Source organism: Lontra canadensis, unplaced genomic scaffold, assembly GCF_010015895.1.
Source record: "Lontra canadensis isolate GAN:19392208 unplaced genomic scaffold, GSC_riverotter_1.0 scaffold60, whole genome shotgun sequence".
NCBI classification, from domain to species: Eukaryota; Metazoa; Chordata; class Mammalia; order Carnivora; family Mustelidae; genus Lontra; species Lontra canadensis.
The window spans coordinates 1,431,444-1,454,863 of record NW_022631054.1 but is presented as its reverse complement, the minus strand read 5'-3'; the positions used below and the strand labels follow the sequence as shown (position 1 = coordinate 1,454,863).

The following is a 23,420-nucleotide window of genomic DNA, read 5'->3' as shown; positions in this document are numbered from 1 at the left end:
GCAGAGGCCCTCCACAGGGACTAACAGCTTCTCTCCTCTGAACCTCTCTCACTACAGCTCCACAAATGTCCCCAACAGTCTCCACCTACCCCCCTTCTGCTCCTTTCCCCACCATAAGCTCTTTCATCTCCTCTGCTCCTATGGCCAGCCTATCATGGTCTTTTGGATAAGTTTATTACATATCATCTGATAATATCTCTAAGGTGATCCCATGCCCAACGTTGTTGACATGTTAACACAAGTTCCTTACAATTGAGGAACCCTAAGACGTGGGTCTCCAGCTGGGAAGTGTTAACCAGGCAGCAAAAGATGGCCTATATTTTAAATCCAAGGGCCTCTCTTCTGCTCTGTCCACCACAACTGTTGGGCAGAGGCAGACCCAGGGCCACACCAGACAGGCGGCTGACCAGCACCATGGTCTATAAGGAGCACAGAAAGATCGCTGGAAATGTAAGAAGATGGGGGAAGAAATGGCATTTATCTGAACTCCCGTCATGGGGGTTACTGTCTGTGGTTGGAAAGAAAACTTGATAAGCAGACTAGTGCCCATTCTGAAGGGGAGTGTGTCCACAAACCGGCTGGGCTCCGCCAGCATGGAGGCAGAGAGGAATTACTGAAGACCACGAGGCATTCCGGGAGATGAGGCTGAGGGGCGCCTAGAAAGAGAAGGACCTTTACTACCTCAGAGTCCATGTTCTCTACAAACTGAACCGGAAATCCCTTTCCCCCATGCACATGAGAGGAAGGGTAGCTTCACGAGCCCAGGGGAAGTGATCAGCTCTGTCACCAACTAGCCAAATGATTGTTAGACAAGTCACTTACCCTCTCCAGGCTTCAGTGTCCTTGGGATGAAAAAGAAACCTTATAGCAGCTGTCAGGGACATTCAGGCAGCTTCCAGGGTTCCTGGCAGCTGCTCTCATGGGGGAGATACAACAGTGTAATGGTCACTACACTGAGAATTAAAAGTGACCAGGAGGTGCCCTTTCCTTGATGTTCTGAAAGACTGATCACATCTGGGGGTGATGAGTCAGGCGTAACTGGAATACCTGTTCATAGAAAGTTGATTCACTACATGGTGAAACCTTTAGAACTTAATGAAAATACAGTAGACTTATGTACTTTGCCCACGCATCAGTTGCCATGACTCAGGATATTTTATACCTGAGACTCTGTTCTGATTGAGGTAAACACATAGGTTGATCGATGTAGGTGGCAAAGCAGGAGCCAGGAAACACGTCTGGCCTGGAACAGAGGGCTTTAAAACCCCATTTCACCAGCAGAGGGATGTGATCGCCAAATAAGAGGCCAGAGGACCTCACCTTGGGGTCTCATCCTCCCCTGTCGCATGCCTGCCTGGCAGACCGAGGCGGGGAGTCTTCGAGCCAACAGAAGTACATGGTCAGAGTGTTCCCCGGTCACCCCCATTCCCGGCCTCACAGAACATCCCCTGGGGATCCCCGGCAGGAATCTTTAGGGTCAGCCCCCTGAGGCTGGGATTTTTGCCTGTGTTCTTTACTGTGGTATTCCCAGCACTTAGAACATCTCCTGGCACGTAATAAACCCTCCACGTCTGTTTGTTGAATAAACGAATGAAATTGGTTGAAGCCATGTGCCAAGGGGGAAGTAGGGCTGTGGATATGTGTCCCGGATTGCCACGCTCCCTCTCCCCTGGCCCCCTACAACAGAAAGGAGAAAGGCCACTTACTGAGCACCAGGTGCCCTGCACAAGGCTGGGGGCTTTACAAACACAATCCCATTTAAACTGTCCAAAAGCCTAGGAGGTGGCCGTTTCCCATCCCAATACACAGGGAGGAGAGGGGACCTCAAAGAGCTTCAGGGCTGTGTCCCATGTCACAAACCTGGAAAGGTCAGAACTAGGACCCCAGAGTCCACACCCCTCCAGTCACACCCTCGTGGAGCCAGCCCCTCGCTGCCTGGGTCTAGATCCTGCCTCTTCAGGAGCTGATGGGTTTCAAGAGCCTGAGCTCAACAGCGTGGGCCGCACTGCGTCTGAACCACGAAAGAGATCCAGGGCTTCATGGCTTCTTCTCTTCTTTCCTTTTCTTTGGCTTTTACTACACTGATTAGCCGTTTTCAATATCAACTGCTCAGACCTCCCTAAATACCAGAGGACCCAGCAGTAGCAGAGACAAGGAAATGGGGCAGGGAGGGGGAAAAAGGAGCTGGGGCATGCAGGGAAGCACACATCCATCTTCCTGCTTGTGTGTGGTCCCCTGAGCCTCATCTTGTCGTCCAGCTCCCTACTGCAGCCTGCCCAGGGCTCCACTCCATGGCTTCCTTCTGGGCCAGCCCAGCACCCAGCCCGGAGGCTCCGTCCACTTCGGCTGCAACGCCGGCTACCGCTTGGTGGGACACAGCATGGCCATTTGTACCCGGCACCCCCAGGGCTACTACCTGTGGAGCGAGGCCATTCCTCTCTGTCAAGGTGAGGAGCATGTGGAAAGAGGGTGACACGTGGCTTGGATCCTCCTCACCTCTTGGGCTCATCCCAGGACCATCACTTCCAAATGTGGGTGTCCTCATTGATAATTAATTCATTCTTTCAGTGAACATATATTGAGGATCTGTAAGATCTCAAGCCCTGGGGATATACATATGCATAAAACAGTCTCAATGTTTTCAGAGCAAGGAGGGAGATGGATATGTAGCCACATAAATGCAAAATGGCAGAGGAAGGAAGTGCTGTATCAGGAGAACAAACAGTGTTGTGGGAGCCCAGAGGTAAGATGGGACCTACTTCACCCGGAAAGCTAGGGAGGGCTCCCCTCTTCTGGGCTCGGGTTCATAGAGCAAGTGGGGTGTTTGGGGCCAGGCATTGGCAAGGTAACATTCTAGGCAACAGCAAGAGCTTTTGCAGAACCACGAACTGGAGAGAGATCACAAGATATGCAGTGCAGCTTGGGCTGGCGGAAGCATTAGGTCAGAAGAGGCAAGGGGCAGAGGTGACCAGGAAGCAACAGAGGCTCACCATACTCATTGCCCGCAATCAAGCCTGTGATCTGTACCAGGTGTTTGCATTGCCTTTCAGAATTGATAGGATTTGTTTTCCCTTAAAGTAATATAATTCAGATGAGAGATGGGGGGGGGGGGGTCTATAGATAATGCAAAGGGCTGGTGGGGGGGGGTTGGGGGGGGCGGGGGGTGGGAGTTGAATGGGTTAAATGGGTGATGGGGATTAAGGAGGGCAGATGTTATGATGAACCCCAGGTGTTGCATGTAAGTGATGAATCGGTAAATCCCACAGCTGAAATTAATATTACACTGTATGTTAACAAACTAGAATTTAAATAAAAACTTGGCAGAAGAAAAATGACCTATAATCCCATCAACTGAGATCACAGTGTAACATTTCAGCACATTTCCTTTGATCTTTTATGTATTGTTTATAAAAATGGCATCCTCGGTGTGCAAAGCTCTTAATATTTTCTTAACATCTGTCACATAATTAAATACACTTCCTTATCACTATTTTCAGTGGTGGCATAGTGGTACAGAAAAACTGTCATGTATTTAAGTATCATCCTATTGGTCATTTGAATTTTTCAATTTTTGTTACTGTAAACAGCGCTGCTATTAAGATCTTCATAATTCCATCATTATGAACATCCACATTTATTTCTTAAAATAAGTTCCCAGAAATGAGATCATTGGACCACAATCTATGCAAAATCTACAGCTTTTGACACTCACAGCCCTTGAGAACATTTGCCTTCACCTAACTTCTACCAACACGTGAAACCCCTCTTTTCTCCCACATTCACAACATTGTGTACTACATTAAAAAAAATAAAAAGGAAAGGAAAATTTTGCTAATGATACAGACAAAAGCAGGAAATGACACTGTTGTTTGATTTTCTTGTTCTTTGATTCCTAGCGTGGTGACAGACTCTTTAGTGACATCTGTCATCTCTGACCTTCACAACCTTCTCGCCTCTGCCTGAGATTCCTCAAACAATGTGTCATTAGCATTCTGTTTGATGCCCTAAGGTCCCAGAAAACAGACTGATCACAAATGGCAAATGTCATTTGGCTTTGGTCTCCGTGTCTCTAACTGTATCAACACAGACAAGTCTTTCTTCTGAAGCGCTAGTTGAAAACCACCATGCCTCTCATCTCTGTTTCCTTTTGTAACTTCCCAAAACTAAGCCCCTCTAGGCTTTTTTGTACTCATCTCCATACTATTTTATACCCAGTCCCAGCCCCAAGCTTCCCACTGATGCCATTGCGCTCAGCCATTCCTCCTGAGCTCTCTGGAATCCCAGTTCCCTGGCCAACCAGCATACGCCCTTGGTCACTATCCAGAAAGCTGTCTTCACTTCTTCCCTCCACAGAGACTGGCTCTCCTCTAAGAACATGAATGCTGGGGCCCTTTCAAGTAAAGGGTCCCCATAACCCAGGGCCAGGAAAGGCCCAACATTCTTCCAATTCCATATTGCTTCTTCCAAACCATGACTTTCCACCAACAAATACATCTCATTAGAGATCTTTGCCTTCTAGTGCTTTTGCTCTCATTCCCCAACCCATTCTTTCACTACATATTTTCTCCCTCAGAGATCTCATTCCACCATCAGCTTCCTCTGTCCCTTCCTCTCCTACTTCAATTCTGTCCCTTCCTCTTGGGTTCTGTTACTTCCTCTTGGATTCTGTCCCTTCCTCTCCTACCCACAAGAAGTGCCCTTCATACCTCATCGTTTAGGGACTGTTTTGGCATGGAGATCAGGAGACATGATTTTAGTGTCTCAGGCTGGGAAGGTATCTTCTGTCCTCTTAGTTATCTGCATGGGAAGAGCTGGGTCAAGAGCAGTGAGAAGTGACTGCTGTCCACTTCCTTCATCTGCTATCTCCAGATTGACTGACCCCTCATGCAAAATATCAGTACGAACCTAAGTATTTCTTCAGAAAAGTTCAAGGAACAAAGGCAGTTCATTGATCACGGTTTGACTACTCTAGTACCACCAAAGGAGCTTACAGTCTTGCCACTTGGGCTTTAAAAGAACATCCTATTCAAATGCTTCTCATTTCTTCATTCCACATTTTCTCCTCAGTTCCTCCTTATTCACTCATTCCTTCTGTTTCCAGTCTTTGAAACCTTCTTCCATCTTGATATCCCAATCCCTGTCCCCCTGAAGAGTCCATCCTTCCCTGTATCATAATGAAGCCCTGGCCCTGTGTCTCTTCTGAGTTCTAGTATCATCGAGGATCACTGTTCGCCAATGTGGATGGGGACTTCCTCTGCTTGGGCTGGCTCTGAATGAGGGAGGTCTGAGCTCTAGACGACTTAAAGAGGTGGGGGTGGATGAGGGACAACAGTGGGTACCCTGATTAATTCCCCTCCATCTGTACTAGCTCCTGAACTATCGAAGGGCTAACATGGTTTGTGCTGATTTCTTTCAAAGACAACCCAAGCTACTCCTACCTAATATGTGTTCCTCCAATAAACATAGTGTTGAGCCTACTCCTTATAATGACCATGGCCATGTGCTGTATATCTGTGTTTCCTGAGCTATCACCTTGAAATTCCTTTTCTTTGTACTCCTGTGTTAGCACTACCACTTTTTAATATTTTTATATCCCATATCATACCCTTTCTTGGTTTTTACCTTCTTATTGATGGAGCATAGCCTTAAGTAAATTCCTCATAAAGGGTTCACAAGAAGGAAATTCTGAGTCTTTAAATGTCTGAAAATGTCTTTACTTTTGCCCTCATAAATGCTTGGTAGGTTGACCAGGTAAAATTCTAGATTACAGATCATTTCCTTAAGTAATTTGTTCCATTATCTTTAGACATCCATTGTTGCTGATGGGAAATGTGATGCCAGTCTGATTCTCATTCCTTTGCAGGGATGTCCTATTTTTTTCTCTCTCTGGGAACTTGTAGGAACTTGTCTTTCATCTTCTGAAATCCCATGATGATATCTCTAAGAATGGCTCTCTTTGCATCCATTTGGCTCCCTTTCAATCTAAAAAATTGTGTCTTTCCAGCTCTGGGAAATTTTCATCTGTGATCTCTGTTCTCTCTAGAAATCCGACCTGTTGGAAGTTGGACCTCCTGGATGTTGACCTCCTATGTTTTCAGTCCTTTTTTCTCATTTTCAGTTTCCGTCTTTTTGGTCTATATTCTGGGAAATTCCCTTTGCTTTTAATCTCCAGCCCTTCTATCTTACTACTTATTTTAGCAATCATATTTTTAACTTAAAAGAGCTTTTCCTTGTTCTGTTGTCATTGTTCTTTTTTCAAAGCCCTTTTGTTCTCATTTTATGAACACAATATGTCACCTTGATTTCTCAAGATATTCCCAATCAAAAGCTTAAAGCTTATGTATCTTCTATTTCCTGAGTTAGCTCTGTTTTCTAAAAGAGAACTTTATTTCTATTTGTTTCTCTTTCTAATCTTATCTTTGTTTATGTCTCTCATGCTACTGGTTGTCTTCATATGTACAGTGATCCCTCATTAATCCTATTTTAAAGGAAAGGCAAGGCTGATTTTTCCAGGTGGCAGATGTGGGTTACCTTTATTGTGATTACATACAGATATCTTTGCCCACTAGGTCTCCCTTGTGAATAAGAAGTTGAGTTGTGAGTATGTAGCAGAGATCAGCAGGCAGAGGGGCGGCCTTTAGGCCGAGAGCTCTTAAATCCTAGAATTAGAAGAGCTTTACTTTGAGATGCCATCTCACACCTGAGCAGCCCTGATTCTCTCAAGGGATTTCTTTTTTTTTTTTTTCCTTAGGTGGAAAAGAAAACCCTCTCTATTTTATTTGAGACTAGATTCCTGGATACCTCTACACTGTATTTGTGAGAAAAGAGGGAGGAGAATTGGTCTCACACTATAGCTCCTTCATATTTTAAGCTGCAACTTCTCGGCGCCACTTAATCTATCAACACACTTCAATCTGCATTCCATCTCCCTAAGTTTTTTTGAAGTCTCCTCTGCTGCTGAGCCTCCCATTTTGTTTATTGTTATGAGGCATTTCTACTTTACTGGTCTTTACTATAATTTTAGTAGGGCCTTGGGGGAGAAGAAAGATTAAAAAATGTTCTCAGAATACCATCTTGAAGCAAACATGCCCATAATATTTTTTTCTCTTTGCTAGCTCTTTCCTGTGGGCTTCCTGAAGCCCCTAAGAATGGAATGGTGTTTGGCAAAGAGTACACAGTGGGGACCAAGGCTGTGTACAGCTGCAGCGAAGGCTACCACCTCCAAGCAGGTGCCGAGGCCACAGCAGAGTGTCTGGAGACAGGGCTTTGGAGCAACCACAATGTCCCCCCGAAGTGTGTCCGTGAGTCCTTGGGCAATGGAGGTGGGTATAAGGAGGGGCTGGGTATGCAGCTGAAAAGATTCCTGCAAGGAGTGAGCTAAAAAGCAGGTACATGGAGGTTGGGGATTCGGAAAACAGGTGGAGAGTGTCATCTACCAAGTTGGGCTTCCATTTGAAATTGCTCTCAAAGCATTAATAGACCATTGCACCCTGAGATGTTTCAATAAACCATCACAGAACTTAAGAATAAGTTCCTTTTAGAAGGAAAAACTATCAGAACATTTGCACAAATGTCCATTGATCACAAAAGTCAAAAATGTTTTATATGCAATTGATGAATTCCTGAACTCTCCATCAGAAACTGATGATGTACTTTATGTTGGCTAATGGAATTTAAAAGAAAAAAGGGTGTTAGTTGGGAAAAAAAAAAAAAAAAAAAAAAAACCTACCTCTAAAATGACAGAGGTACAGTTCACTTTAAGGCCAGAGTCACAAACTTGCCGCCTATGGGGCCATATTGAGTCTGAAGACATAGAGTTTTGTACTTTTGATTTGTTTTTGTCTTTTTGTGTGTGTTTCTTTGGCCTATGGTGTGCTTTATGAAATTTCTGAATTGCTTCCCAACATTTTAAAATTGTGAGAGTTTACATAAAAATCCATATTTCTAGCTCATCTTGAAAAATAAAGATCTGACCAAAGAGAAATTACAAAGTTCACTTCTAACAATCAGCACTGATTACCCCTCCCCTTTTTTCTTTTCTTTTCTTTTCTTTTTTTTCTTTTTTTTTTTTTTTTTTTTTTTGTGGATCTGCCCACCTCAGTTTGCTTCATGCCACCAGTCCCCAGCCACTTCATTCATTTAACAAACCTGCCTGGCGACTCAAGATTCTTACTACTGCATTACAGTCTCCCAGGCCCTAGCTCTGGATTCTCTCCAGTGTCCTCCATAATTAATTAATTAATTAATTCTCCTCGCTGTTCCTTGTCCCCCCAGCTGTGACCTGTCCTGATGTCAGCAGCATTAGCGTGGAGCACGGCCGATGGAGGCTCATCTTTGAGACTCAGTACCAGTTCCAGGCCCAGCTGATGCTCATCTGTGACCCTGGTTACTACTACACTGGGCAAAGGGTCATTCGCTGTCAGGCCAACGGCAAGTGGAGCCTCGGGAACTCTATGCCCACCTGCCAAAGTAAGCCCAGGAGGGGAAGGCGGGAAAGTTTGGCACAGTGCCTCCCACCTGAGCTATACCATACCTGGGGAAGGAGAGAGGAGGGTTATCACCGGGGATGGCAATGTTCCTCCTTTTGAACACTCACCTAGAATCAGGAGTTAGGGAGATGTCTTACTCCTTCAAGGAAGTACTTCTCAGCATCTTATCATCTTATTTACAAGTTGCTTTTGGGGGCACCTGGATGGCTCAGTTAGTTAAGTATCTGCCCTTCGGTTCAGGTCATGATCCCAGGGTCCTGGGATGAAAGCCCCACATGGGGCTCCCTGCTCAGCAGGGAGTCTGCTTCTCTCTCTCTCTCTCTCTCTCTCCCTCTGCTGCTCCCCCTACTGTTCTGTCTCTCTCTCTCTCTCTCTGTCAAATAAATAAATTAATCTTAAAAAAAAAAAAACTGAGTATCCCCTCATCCATGTGTTCAACATTCATGCCAGGTATTATAGAGTATGAAGAATGAAGGCTATGGTTCCTGCCCCCAATGAAATTTATAGTCTGCTAGAGAGGCAGACCAAGTAAGGAAGCAATGATAATGGGGTGTGACAAGACCTGTAATGGGAGCATGTACAGCACAAGGGGTTAGACACCTAAGTGTCTGCCTCTCCCTCTATATTATTAATTGTTTTTGTTTTTCAAGATAGTTTCCAAGATCAGGGTCCCTTGGAAGCAACTCTGAGACAGAGATTTATTAGGGAGTACCCTTAAGCTCTCCACCATCTTATGTAAGGGAAGGGGAGGAAGCAGTACTGGGAAGATGGCACAGTTGACCTCTGATGCAGTATCAGGATGGCCTTCCACTGACCCCACAGGGAGCTCTGAAGCTGTCATGGTCCATCAGAACTGCCACAGGTTGGGGCTAGAGGCATTTATACCTGCACATTGACCAAACATTGAGTACAGAATACCCCAGGAAGAAGCATGATCTAGATGGGAGGACTCTTCAGCCAAAGCAGTCTGAAGAGGGCAAGCAGCTGAGGGTCATTTGCCAACAGCTGGGGATAAATGTCCTCCTATCCTAAATGGGTGTCTGAGTGGCCCATCACAACACCCACTACAATGGGATATGCTCATGATATTTACTTAATCAATAAAGATATGATAGAGATGTGGGTGTTTTTAATGGGGTAAAAGGGAATAACATGTCAGTGAGGAGTGGAAAGTTTGAGACTAGATGGGAAAAGAAGTGATATCCTCCCTACTCCCATGATTTAAGTCACTATTGTCTTTATGCATCCAAGTTTAGACTCCACCATAGAATGTAACCATGTATGTGGCAGAGCAGAAATCATGAGCATGTAACAGCTTCATCACAATGGAGGCTCTCACATTTGAGTGCAGCCTTGACCATCAGGCCTCACCCCCAACGCCAGCCAGTGGCTATATGCAGGACTCTGTTGGGAAGGAATGGGAGGTGGTTGCTGCTCTCAGCAGAAAGGTCAAGGGAATCAATGGGCAGTGTCTTCGCTGGACACCCAGGGCACCACAGAATCTCCACCTCTAGTGTGGTGGTTCCTAACCAGGGTACCACCTGAACCACCTGATGAGCTTTTCTTAAATATGCACATGTCTGGGCCTTATCTCAAGAGATCGTGAGTCATAGGTCCAGAGTACCTCCTGAGCATTTTGAAAGCTCCTTGGCTCCTTCTGACAATACTTCCAATTGAGAATCACTGCTCCGGGGTAAACTGTGCAAGTCACTCTCGTGCCCCCATATTCTGCTCATGAGACCCAGTAAAGTTAAACACGTCCTATTTTTGTCATTATTCTTGCTACTCAGAAACAGCACGTGTCCCTCCTCATGGGGCTGGCTTTTCACTGAGCACTTTGTGATCCATTTCAGTCATCTCCTGTGGAGAGCTCCCCATCCCGCCCAGTGGGCACCGCATTGGAACACTGTCCGTCTACGGGGCAACGGCCATCTTCTCCTGCAATTCTGGCTACACGCTGGTTGGCTCCAGGGTGCGGGAGTGCATGGCCAATGGGCTTTGGAGTGGCTCCGAAGTTCGCTGCCTTGGTGAGTGACCTCCCCAGACCTACCCTGCCCATGTTTCCTTCCGTAAGACAAGTTAGAGCTTTCTAAAGCTGGATCCCAGTCTTCAAACAGTATCATTTTACCTATGGCATAAAGTGCTTAAGCCAAACACCAGCTCTTGGACATCCATCGTGACTAAGACCTTGAACTTTCTTCTCTTGGGACACCCAAGAGGATGAGAAGAACTTCAAGTCTGATGAGACAAAGTTCTATTTATAAATATATACACACACATACTTATACATATGTACATATGTACATACATATATACCCATGTGTATAGAAGAAATACATACAGACAAACATGCATTCATATACATATAAACATACATGTGTGTATACATGCATGTACGTATATGTATGTACATGTGTGTGCACATGTGTGTATATGTGCACATACATATATGTATATAATAAGCAAATGACAAAAACACAAAAACAACCTGGCTTACAAAGGACAAAATTTTTCATTTTCCCCATGGCCAATCCATTCCCTACCAAACCTTAGATTCTAAGGTATTCTCTCCTTTCACTTCTTTCTTAGATCTCTCAAGTCCAAAGGAGGGTCTCAAGCTACACAGACCTAACAGTGTAGATTGGAGGATGATCTCCAGACTGCTGCCCTCCCATTGTCCCTGGCCCCTGTTAGGGATACAGTCACGAGTTATTTCCACAAAGAGCCAAGAATACCAGTGGAAATGCTAGGAATATACTCTACCCAAACCCCATTCAATAAAATAATACCTAGGTTACACTATCTGTGTCTCTTGCCACTCAAGGAGGAGGAAGGACGGATTTAACCAAACCACCTATTTGTGCACAGTTATTTTCAATTCCACTAGGCTTTGATGGCTTTAATGTAGACCAAGGTGCCCTTCCTCCAGTAGATGCTCGGTCGATGCTGGTTGATGAAAAAAAAAAGGAGGGAGTCAATCCCAGAGGCAGGGAAGTGACAGTGATCATTTCTAACCCATGGACAGACACAGAAACTATAGCCCAGAGGTGGATGGCCTTTTGGAATTCAACCTTGGGATTTGGGTTTGCCACTTCCATCATGACTAGGATCCCTAAAGCCATTCCTAGATGGCTACTCCTGAATGGCTATCCTGGGTGGGTGGCTGGGTCCTTGGTCCTTTTCCTCACCATCCCCGACTCCCCCACCCTAACCAAGCCCCTACTCCTCTTCTATAAGCTCCTCCTTGATTTACACTCTTTCCTCATCTCCCACCAAAGCTGGGCATTGTGGGACCCCTGAGCCCATTGTCAATGGACACATCAATGGGGAGAACTACAGCTACCGGGGCAGCGTGGTATACCAGTGTGATGCTGGCTTCCGCCTGATCGGCATGTCCGTGCGCATCTGCCAGCAAGATCACCTCTGGTCGGGCAAGACCCCTTTCTGTGTGCGTAAGTATGTTATCCACTCTCCCTAGTCACGGGCTCAGACTCAACATGGACTTGCTCCCTTGTGCTCTTGATTAGGTTTGCTGGATGTTCTGTACACTTCATTAAATTTTTTGAAAGACGCATCATTACATCTCGTTTTCCGTTTTCGGCATCCTTCATTACTGTTTTTGCCTTCTCTGTCACCCTCCTTGGAATTCCCTTTGGTTAACTTGTTTGTTCATTTCTAGGTTTTGAGTTGGAAATCCAATTCATTTATTTTCATTTTTTTTTTTACTGTTGTTGATATAAGAGCTTAAGGCTATGAAATGTCTTCCAATAACTGCTCTAAGCAGATCCCAAAGTTGATAATAATTAATGCTTAATTGTTTATTAGAAATTCTGTAACCTGGGTATAAATTTCTTCTTTCACCAAGAATTTTCTTAATAGTTATGTTCTTTTCATTTCCAGACAAGAAGGGCCATTCTACTTTTATTTTGTTATTCATTTCTAATATTATCACGCTTTGCATAATATTTCTACCCCATGGAATTTATCAATGCTCTGTTGACCTCATATTTGATCAGTCATTCTGAATGTTCCATGGGCGTTTGAGAAGAAAGGGGGGTAGGGTGTAAATTTCTGTGTATAATCATAAGATGTGCCTTGATTGTCATCTGTGCCTTCTGTATGCTTACTGACTTTTTGTTACTTGACCTGTTTTGCCCTGAGAGGTGTGTCCTAAAGCTTTCTATTCTTAGTGTTCTTCTATCTATTTTTCCTTGCATTTCCTCTAGTTTCTGCTACATAAAGGTAGTTGCTGTGTTATTTGGTACATACTTGTTCAGAACTATTATATCTACATTGCAAATTGTGATTTTAGCCTTTAAAATGTCTTCTTTGTCATTCTTAGTATTTTGTAGCTTGACTGGCCCCCAGCCTGATATTAGGCTTATAACCCCTACTTTCGTCCTTTTAATGTTTGCCTGGTATACTTTGAGCCATCCCTATATTTTACCCTTTCCAACTCCTGTGTACCACAGAGAGTTGGGCCTTGCCTTGTGAGACCATTTGAAACATTTCTCTTTTAATAAGTTAGTTATACTCATTCACATTTATCTCTATGACATATGCTTGGTCTTACATCTGTCATGTCTTATGTAACTGTTATGGGCAAGATATCATACTCGGCTATTTGTTTCTCTGTGTGATGTTTTCGGTGTTTTCTCTTTTTTTAAGATTTTGTTTATTTAATAGAAGGCACAAGCATGGGGAGCAGCAGAGGGGAAAGGGGGAGGCATGAGCGGGGTGGGGACAGAGGGAGAGGGAGAAGCAGACTCCCCACTGAGCAGGGAGGACCAGGGGCTCAGTCCCAGGACCCAGCCATCATGACCTGAGCTAAAGGCAGATGCTTAACTAACTGAGCAACCCAGACACCCCTTATGATGTTTTCCTTACTGTTTTTTTCCCATTTCTATTGGTATTTAGGAAATTTTGTAGAGTTTTATGCCCCTTTCCTACAGCCAGTGCACTGACCTATTAGGATTTTTTTTTTCAGTTTGTTCACATTTAAGATGGACTTTCTCTTGCAACAGTGACTTCAGATCAATATTGGGCTGCTCCCTGCCCCGTTCTCCCTTTTCTGTACAGTCTTGCTCTCCACAAAGGCTCACAATAGAAGCGTGAGCAAGTTCTTCCCGGGTGTCATGTTTGTTTTCAATTTACACATAATTTAAAGTTTATAGCATTCTCTGTTTTGGTTATGTTGCAAGCCTGGGCTTTCTATAGTTTTATTTGTTCTTCTTGTTCATCTGCAATTTTTTTTTAATTTAAATGACCACCATTATTCTCAGTTGCCTAGAAGTAATTTGGAAAATTCTTCACTTTTTAAAGTTCCCCAAAGTGAGCCTTTATGTAACATTCAGGGCTAGTTTTGTTGTCTAATTTTTTAAGGCAGGTTTTTGTTTGGAATTCTTCTTTATCTGGTTCTTCATAGATGAGATGGAGCAATAAAATAATGAGACGCACTGAATAAACAATGCGTGAAAAATTAGCCTTAATAGCTGCGTCAGTATTAGGTTTACACAAAGCAAGACCCATCTATATTCAGTCACTCTTCCAGATGGGCCTGAACAAAACATTTGGTTTTCTCCAGAAGATGCAAATTCAGATGCCTCCAAGTAATTGGCACAGACTATGCATGTGGAGATTCAGGTTATAAATAATAGGGAATGCTGGGGTCTGAGAGTAAGTAGAGAATGTTTGCCTAAGCCTAAAGATGTTTGATTTTAAAACCAGCACGCACGGAAAAGCAGGGTAGTAAAGCATCTGGACACTTGGCCCCTGACCGTGGTTGCCTGGGGCCTACCCAGACCTCCCACCACCTATCATGTGGCTCTCTGACTTCAGATGGGTTCGTTGACCTGCCTAAGTCTGCTTCCTCCTCTCCAAAAAGCAGTACTTCGGGGTATGATGGGGATTAAATAAATGCTCTTTTGGACCCAAAGCAGCGCAAACAGGACCCGAGAGAGGCATGAAGCCGATGTTCTTGCTGTTGCTATGACGGTGGCGGTGTCAACGCTGCCACATGACAGAACCCAGGACCTCTCGGACCTATCCCCATTGTGTCCTGGAGCCCAGAGCTGTGGGGGGCATCTGGAGGAGGAAGGCAGGAGGAAAAGAACAAGCATTTATAAGTGATGACTCTGTGGTCGGGGCTGTGTGAGCCATCACCCCATGTCAGTCCAGGGTTTCTGTAGCCATCACCCTCAGAACTCCCCGGCAATCCCACCTCTCCTGGTAGCTCTCCTGCCCATTCCCACACATCCTGCTTGATTCCACCACTTTCCTGAAGACCTGCGCTCCACCTCCTCCACCTCCTCCACCTGCCTTCTCAGCAAGGGCTAAGGCAGGTAGCGAACGAAGCATGGAGACACAGAAGCTGGGCTGAGGACTCAGGTGAACCGCTGAGAAACTGCCCCCAAATGAGATTCCCAGCCGCTCTGAGGAGGACGGTGGTGCCTGCGTCACAGGGTGGTGGGAGGCAATGAAATAATGCAGATGGACCCCAGTAATGATTAGCTGATTAGATAACCTCACTTTCTATTTTGCAGAGATGAAGGAAGCCATCAGACAGTAACTCCTTCTAGCTCCTGCTTCCCATCGACGCGTCTGTCCTTCTCCCTTCCCTCCCACCTCTGTAGAAGAGTCTCTCCAGGCCCAAGGCTATGCCCTCTCTTGATCCCCAGATCTCCTCCCTCCTGCTTCCTTAATGACCCTAATCTGCTTTTAACTTTCTCCTCTGTACTGCTTACCTTTCCTTTCTGTTAATTTCCCTCAAGCCCTGAGGAAGCACACAAGCTTCACGAAGACCTCGATTTTCCTTCCTGGTGGGGTGTTCTCCACCTCTTTTTTGCAGCTTGTACCAGTGAGGGTCCCCAGAGAAACAGAGCTCTCTGGGGTATCTGACATTTCTTGCGGCTCTCCCTGTGGCTTTGGGGACGCCTCCCCCGTCTCCCCACCCCCATCGAATTTTCTTTTTCTGCCTATCTGACCGTACCTCCATTTCCCTTGCAGGCACCTTGGTGACCTGTCCTTCAAAAGGCAGCACCCCCAAAGGTTTTCTACTCAGCACACTTCCCTCACTGGACACCAGTGGTTTTTAGCCTTTGGGGAGGGGGCTTATGACCCTCTGTGAATCTGTAAGAGCAACAGATCCTCTCCTGAGCCCCCTGCCTTCAGCCAGCATTTTGCATGTCATTTCTGGGGGTTCACAGACCCTATGAAGCTTATCTCCACTCTCCCACCACCTTGCTGATCTGGCAGGGTCCTCACCATCTGTGCGACCCAGCTTAGATGGCCTGCTCTTTCCTCCGGGACCCTCCTCAACCCTCTCTCTCCCCTGTGGAGGATAGATGTCACTGCTGCGTGCGTGCCTGTCCCACACAAGCACGCTGTCCTACAACAGTCTGCTTCCCCGACCGCTCTTCCGTTGGACTGGGAAGTGAGCTCCCTGATGGCATAGACCATCTCATATCCCTCCTTGTGTAGCATCAGGGCAGAGCAGGGTACCTAGCACAGAGAAGAAACTCAGCAAGATTGAGAAGTAAATACACAAATCTATTTTCAAAGCAATTCTGCTTACAAAATCCAAAACCTTACTCTAAAGATAAAGAAAGTGAACCCAGATCAAATTGTCTAAAGGAAGGAAAGGGCAGCGCTGAGTGCTGAATCCTGGTCAGCTGGCACCTATAGCCCCTTCTCGTCCTAGCTTATGAGGCAGCCTCAAACCCCACAGTCTCCTAGCCATGTGTGTCCTGCTCTGCCCAGCTCTTTCTGCTAGAGTCAGGGATACTACTTTTGGGATTTACACAAGAGAATAGACCCAGACTGATACCAGAGTTGGCCACAGCAGAAACTGGGCTCTATCCGCTCTTGCCCCGCCATCCCCATTCACACGAGCTGGGTTTGGGGTAGGCTTTTTGTGGATCCAGTTGTGGGGTAAGAAAACATTCCTCATGGTTTCTCAGCCTCAAGATCCAGAATGAAGGGAAAGGCCTGGCAAGACCAGTACCTGAGAATTCAGTCCAAAGAGACTGGGTACCAAGCAAGTTCTAGAGAGATCTAAGGATTAAGGAGCAAAGCAGAAGGCCCATCATCCGTCTGTTTGTACCTCACACGTTCCTTCACTCAGCAGACATTGCTCAAGCTCTTCCTACATGTCAGGCTCTAGTACAGACCCCAAGGGTGTAGCGAGGAACAAACCAAAGACCCCTCCCTTGTGCAACTTACCCTCAGGTGGAGGGAGATAAGGAATGAACAGACAGAGAACTACGTGTGGAGTGTGTCAGTTATTGTGGAGAAAAGTGGAGAAGGAGTAGGACCCGGGCAGTGCTGGTAGGTTGTTTATTGGGTCATAAGGGACAGCTTCACTGATTCGGTGACATTTGAGGGGAAACATGAGGATATGAGGGCTGGAGCCAAAGGATGTTCTGGCAGAGGGGAAAGCAGGGGCCAAGGCTCTGGGGCAGGCACCTATACTGGAGAAACCTCAGAGAAACCAGTGCCTGGGTGGAGAGATGAACTCCAGTTCGAGGAGGAAGGAAGAAAACTGGGACAGAGGGTAACCCAAGCACTCTGGGGCCAGGCCTGCCAGCACTGGGGCCACCGTCGCCACCCTGCCTGTGGCTGAAGAAATTACAAAATCCTGCATAGGTGCTGAAGGATCACCATCATTACTAATAAAGCTTAAGTCAGAAGCCATAGCTTCACATGAGAGCCCAGTGGGGTCTGCTGAAAAAACCCAGGGTGGGGTGGAGTGCCACCATCGGACACACACTGCAGGGGCAGCACCCCTCCATTGTCAGGGAGCGCCGTCTGCAGAGGAGCACCAGAGAGCACTGCTGTCCACGGGCGCTAGGTCCTGAGAGGAAGGGACCACATTGGGTCAAGCATGACTGCTCATTCTACCCAAGTCACACAGATCGACCGCTCCACATGACCTAGGCCAGAATCAGTAAAAGAGCCCAGAGAAAGGCCAGAAATCACTCCTTCATCTGGAAGGAGGAGAGGGGAAGTGTGCTCTCAACAACAGCTTTGGCTCCCCAAGGCTGGCTTGTACCACGGGTGGGGCAGGGGGAGCCCATAGGTCAAGCAGGGGAGCAGTTCCTCTGTTCAGGCTGGGTGAGTGTCGACTCTGGCTCTGTCAAGCACTGCCCGGAGATGGGCTTGGTCTGATTCCAGGCCGAAGGGTGGTCATCACATCCAGGATGGAGAGTGGAGAGGGAGAGCCATGGGGACAGAGGCCAAGAAAAGGAGGGAGGGCTGACTACCCAGACAACAGACCTACAACCCAGGCCAGAGGCCCCATGGGGAGTCACAGAAGGATTTCTCTAGAGTTGTCCAAGCTACAGATACACCTTCCCAGAAGAAGGTGTATCCACATGCTGATTGCAGGAGATAAAGGTTTTGCTGCTAAAGAGACCATAGTTAGACGTAGGGCTGAACTTCCCCGTACTTGTAAGAAATACCAGGCAAGAAAAGGATGAGCTTTCGGGGCTGCGGAATAATAGGAGGGCTTACCTCTTGTCTGTTTTGGTTGCAGCAATTACCTGCGGACACCCAGGCAACCCACTCAACGGCCTCACTCAGGGCAACCAGTTTAACCTCAACGATGTGGTCAAGTTTGTCTGCAATCCGGGCTTTGTGGCTGAGGGGGCCCCTAGGTCCCAGTGCCTGGCCAGCGGGCAGTGGAGCAACATGCTGCCCACCTGCAGAAGTGAGTCCCCCTTCTTCTTGCACTTGACCCCTAGTACTGCTGCCATTTGGGACTCTGTGACCCAGTAGCAAAAGCCAGCAGATTCAGTCCTAGCGTGATTTTGACACAGATGGGGAAGACTGAGAGCAGAGGAGGGTCATAAATGAGGATTTTCTCAACCCCTAGACACAGCCATGTCTGTCTGTGTGAAGATTTCATCACTGGTTACATAAGCACAGCAAACAGGGTGTGCCTTTCAAAATAGAAATGGGAAGCAGTCTTCTTGCTTACATTGCACAGGACAAATACTCATCCTATGATGAGTATTATCCTATGAATCCCCATTCCTGAAGAAAGAAAAAAAGCAAGAAAGTTAGAATAAAAAATACAAAGCTGAGAGCATAGGGGTTGGGAGGAAGCAGGAGGAAGAACAGAACCCAAGGAAGACCCTGGGCAGAGGGTATTCTGGCCCCATCTGGGCTACTTGGGAAATAGTTTCTAAAGATTTTCGAGGCTGGTCACAGCAGTAGGGATAAATGGAGTTGCCTCGTTCCAGGAAGGGCCTGGCAGACTCAGTGACGTCTGAGTGGAGCGTCAACTCAGGCAGAACATGAATAAGTCCAGCCCTGACCCGGAGGTGGATTGAGTCTTTATTGTTGTGAGGACACAGAGTCCCTGGGACAACAGCTCCTCGTCGCAGTATGTGCAGGAGCGTGGTGATTGGCAGTGTGTCATAGGTCATTTGTAACTGGTGTTTTTAAAGGACTCAGATTTTCAAATAAATCAAGAGGCATCACAACTAACCCTAAAATAACATCCATCTGGTAACCTTTGAAGATGCCATTTTGAGGGAAAGAACATTCCAGAAAACACAGGAACAACTGCCATGACCTGGTGTTGTGCCTTCCTACAATCATCTGTTGAGGCAGGAAAGAGTATTAAACTTGACTGCTGGTGGGTCTCATTATCCCCCATCCCCTTCTCGAGAACTGTGTTCCATCTCCACAACATGAGATGCAAATTCCTCTGTAACTCCAGCTCCCACCCCTGGCGGTCCCTTCCCAGAGTAACGAGCTCAGCAACTGGTCTCAGAATCTGAGGGATGGGCTAAAATCTTAGAAGTTGTGGCCTCTGGTCCTGCTCCCGCCAGCCCATTCTTTCGGCCAACAGAGTGACTGTCTCAAATGCAAATCTGATCGGATCGTTCCCTGTTTAAAACACCTGCCCAGACTCACCATTGCCCTCACATCCATACTGTTCTTTGTCGTGGCCTGACCTCTGTACTGGGGCCTGGCTGCACTGAGCCTCTTCAGTGTCCCTCTTCCACACCATGCACAACCCCTGGGCAGTCCCACACAGTCTCCTCGAATGTGTTCTTCTCTGTCCCCCTTGGTCTGGATGACTTTTACCCAGCCATCAAGAACCAGCTTGAACACCGCCTTGCCTTGGAAGCTCTTCCTGCTTCACTCCCCTCCACCGGGCAAGATAAACAGCTTTGTGCTTCTGGAAACTTCTCTTCTAGACCTTTCAGAGTGCTTATTAGATAAAATAATTGCTGGTTTGCCCTTTCTCTCTAGACCAGCAGTTCCCAAATGGGGATGATTTTATCCATCTCCCCACCCCAATAGGGGATAGAGGTCTAGAGACATTATTCATTGTCACATGTGGAAGGCTTCTCTTGGCATCTAGTGGGTAGAGGCCAAGGGTGCTGTTAGACATCCTGTAATGGACAGGACTGCCACGACAGCAAAGAATTATCAGCCAAAATGTGCATAGTGCCAAGGTGGGAAAAACCTACTCTCTACTGAAAATTCCTTGGTGTCTTTACTGCTCAGCATACCACTTGGCGCTCGGTGCACAGCCATAAAGAGTGTCAGTCAGTACATGCTAAGTATTCATTTTGTGATGCCAACTTCTCTGAGCCTCAGAGAGGCTCATCAGAGGTAAAAGTACCTTATACTCTAAAAACTTATCCAATTTAGAAAAAAATACCTGTCCCGCCACCTTATATGACGAGTAGGAGACCACAGTAAGCATTTTGAAAGCAAAATCACATATCATGGGTTATAAATGATACTGTCATTATCCTAAAATACCCCTCTGATTTTGAGTTAAGCTGCTTTGGAAACACTTCAGCATGTAGCAGTCAAATTTATCCCCAGGATATCAATCTTTCCCTGAAATACTCTTCAAAGTGGTTAAAACAGGTTCCAAAAAAAAGACCAGCCCCTGCTGGAGTCAGCTCAGACGTATCTGTTTCGCAGCTGATGAGCTTTGCTGGGTCAGGGATGGGGTGCCCAGAGACGAGAGAGTCACGCCGTCCAGGGACTCCTGTATTTAAACAACTCCTCATCAGGCCTGATAAAATTAGCTGTAGAGGTCTGTGCAGGGGAGCACTGTGGAGGGAGAGGCTAACCAGACTGGGAGGAGGTGAGAGGGCTTCCCCAGGGAGGTGGAGTCTAGCCAGATGTGAAAAAACTTATCCCTTAACCAGGTGATCAAGGTCAGTGATCAGGACATACAACCGCCTGAGGATCAGCTCGTCCTCCCAGGCAGGATCGGCTCTGTGCTACCAGTTTCGATCTGGAAATATGGCCCTACTGGGAATGCATGCCTGTTGGGACTTGGGAATTCTCATTTAAAACCATAAGAAAATCTTCACATCTAGATGTCTGGGTCTGATGGTCCCATTCCATTACAGTCATCAACTGCACAGATCCTGGGCACCAAGAAAACAGTGTTCGTCAAGTCCACGCCAGCGGCCCGCACAGGTTCAGCTACGGCACCACTGTGTCTTACCAGTGCAACCACGGCTTCTACCTCCTGGGCACCCCGGTGCTCAGCTGCCAGGGCGATGGCACGTGGGATCGTCCCCGCCCCCAGTGCCTCTGTAAGTAGGGGTCATCTACTCCAAATGATCCCCGTGCAGACTGATGGGGTGGCCCATGTCCAAGAACAGTCTTCCGTGTGTGTGTGTGTGTGTGTGTGTGTGTGTGAGAGAGAGAGAGAGAGAGAGAGATCACAATGGCAGTCACTCTGGCTGCTCCTTGGGCCCTGTAGGATTACTTCCCACACCAATTCATGTACTATCTTTCTTCTGGGCCAGAAGCCTATTCTCCTTCCTCTCTGGTAGTTACTCTCCTCTTCAGCTCTCAGGGGTCCCTTATCTTACAATAGGCTGTCTGGCACAACACTCTCTCCCACCTTACCCCTTCCTTGCTTTTCCAGAAAAACAACACATGACCCCCTTTCTTTTGAAGGATGGAAGCAGAAATGCTCCAGACTCTGGAGGCTGGGTATGGAGCCTACTTAATAATATTTTTTTTTTTAAAAAGTGGCAAAACAGACATCCATCTCTTGTTCCTAGTCTTTGGAGAAAAGCTTTCAGTTTTTCACCATTAAGTATGATATTAGCTGGAAAGTTTATGTAAATTCCTTTATGAGTGAGTAATTTCCCTTCTATTCCTAACTAGAAATTTCCCTTCTATTTCTAGTGGAAAAAATTCCCTTCTATTTCTAATTCGTTGAACATTTTTACCATGAAATGGTGTTGGATTTTGTCAAATGCATTTTCTGCATCCATTGAAATGATCCTATGGCCCCCCCCCCTGCTCATTCTGTCAATATATGGTGTATTACATTGATTTATGTTCCTCTGTTGAACCACTCTTGTGCTTGGGGAACAAATCACACTTGGTCATGGTATAATCCCTTTAATCTGCTGCTGGACTTCATGTGCTAGTATTTTGTTACGGATTTTTGTAGCTATGTTCGTAAGGGATGTTGGCCTGTGGTCTCCTTTCTTTGTGATGTCTTTGGCTCTAGTGTCAGGGTGATGCTGCCTTCCTAAAATGAGTTGGGAAATGTCCCTCTTCTTCTATTTTTAGGAATAGGAAGATTGGTATTACTTCTTTAAAACCTGGATAGAATTCAGCAGTAAAGTCATCTAGTTCTAGGCTTTTCTTTGAAAGTTTTTTTTATTATTGATTGATTCTATTTTTTTTTTTTTTGCTATAATTCTACTCAGATAGTCCACTTTTTCTTGAGTAAGTTTTGGTAGTCTGTGTACATCTAAGAATTTGCCCATTTCATCTGGATTATCTAATCTGTTTGTATATAACTGTTCATGTTCATAGTATTCAATAATCCTTTTTATTTCTAGAAGCTTGGTTGGTAGTAATGTCCTTATTTTCATTTTTTATTTAATAATTTGAATCATTTTCTCTCCTCTCTCTTCTCTCTCTCTAAAAATTATCTATCTATTTACTTATTTATTTAAAAGAGAGAGCTGGGGGAAGGGCAGAGGAAGAGGGAAAGATTCTCCGGCCAGCTCATTGATGAGCATGGAGCCCAACACGGGGCTATCCACAACTCTGAGATCAGGACCTGAGCCATAATCAAGATTGGGACACTTCACTGACTTAACCACCAGGCAACCCCACATTTGTCAATTTTTTTTTTAAAGATTTTATTTACTTATTTGACAGAGATCACAAGTAGACAGGCGGGCAGAGAGAGAGGAGGAAGCAGGCTCCCTGCTGAGCAGAGAGCCCAATGCGGGGCTTGATCCCAGGACCCTGGGATCATGACCTGAGCTGAAGGCAGAGGCTTTAACCCACTGAGCCACCCAGGCATCCCTGTCAATTTTATTGATATTTTAAAAGAACCAACTTTTGGTTTTGCTTGTCATCTCTATTGTTTTTCTCTTTATCTCTGCCATTAACTTTGTTATTTCCTTTCTTCTATTTGCTTTGGGTTTAATTTGGTCTTTTTTTCCCTAGTTTATTAAGGGGAAATGTTGGGTTGTTGGTTTGAGATCTTTCTTCTTTTTAATGTAGGCATTTACAGCTATAAATTTCTCTCTGAGGACTGCTCTCACTACATCTCATTAGTTTTGGTATGTTTTGTTTTCATTTTTTTTCACTTCAAAGTATTTTCTAACTATTCTTCCAATATCTTCTTTAACTTAGTGATTATTTAGGAGTGGTTGGTTAATTTCTATAATATTTGTAAATTTTTCAAATTTTTCTCTGTTACATTTAATTTCATTGCATTGTAGTTGAAGAACATACTTTTCATAACTTCAATCTTTTTAAATTTATGGAGACTTATTTTAGGACTTAACACATGGCCTATCCTAGAGAATATTCCATGTGTGCTTGAGAAGAGAGTATTTTCTGCTGTTATTAGGTGGAGTGTTCTCCAGATGATTGTGAGGTCTAGTTGGTTTATAGCATGGTCACTAT

General features: G+C 45.7%; 1 protein-coding gene across 1 annotated transcript in view; it reads left to right on the top strand.

The window, feature by feature from the left end:
* Window positions 1-23,420, top strand: part of CSMD2 (CUB and Sushi multiple domains 2) — a 593,647-nt gene that overhangs the window by 521,537 nt on the left and 48,690 nt on the right. The window contains exons 49-55 of the mRNA XM_032877161.1: window positions 2,259-2,447; window positions 7,116-7,301; window positions 8,275-8,469; window positions 10,343-10,516; window positions 11,768-11,941; window positions 18,022-18,195; window positions 20,876-21,064. Coding sequence (XP_032733052.1) covers window positions 2,259-2,447; window positions 7,116-7,301; window positions 8,275-8,469; window positions 10,343-10,516; window positions 11,768-11,941; window positions 18,022-18,195; window positions 20,876-21,064 — 1,281 coding nt within the window. The remainder of the gene's footprint in view (window positions 1-2,258; window positions 2,448-7,115; window positions 7,302-8,274; window positions 8,470-10,342; window positions 10,517-11,767; window positions 11,942-18,021; window positions 18,196-20,875; window positions 21,065-23,420) is intronic.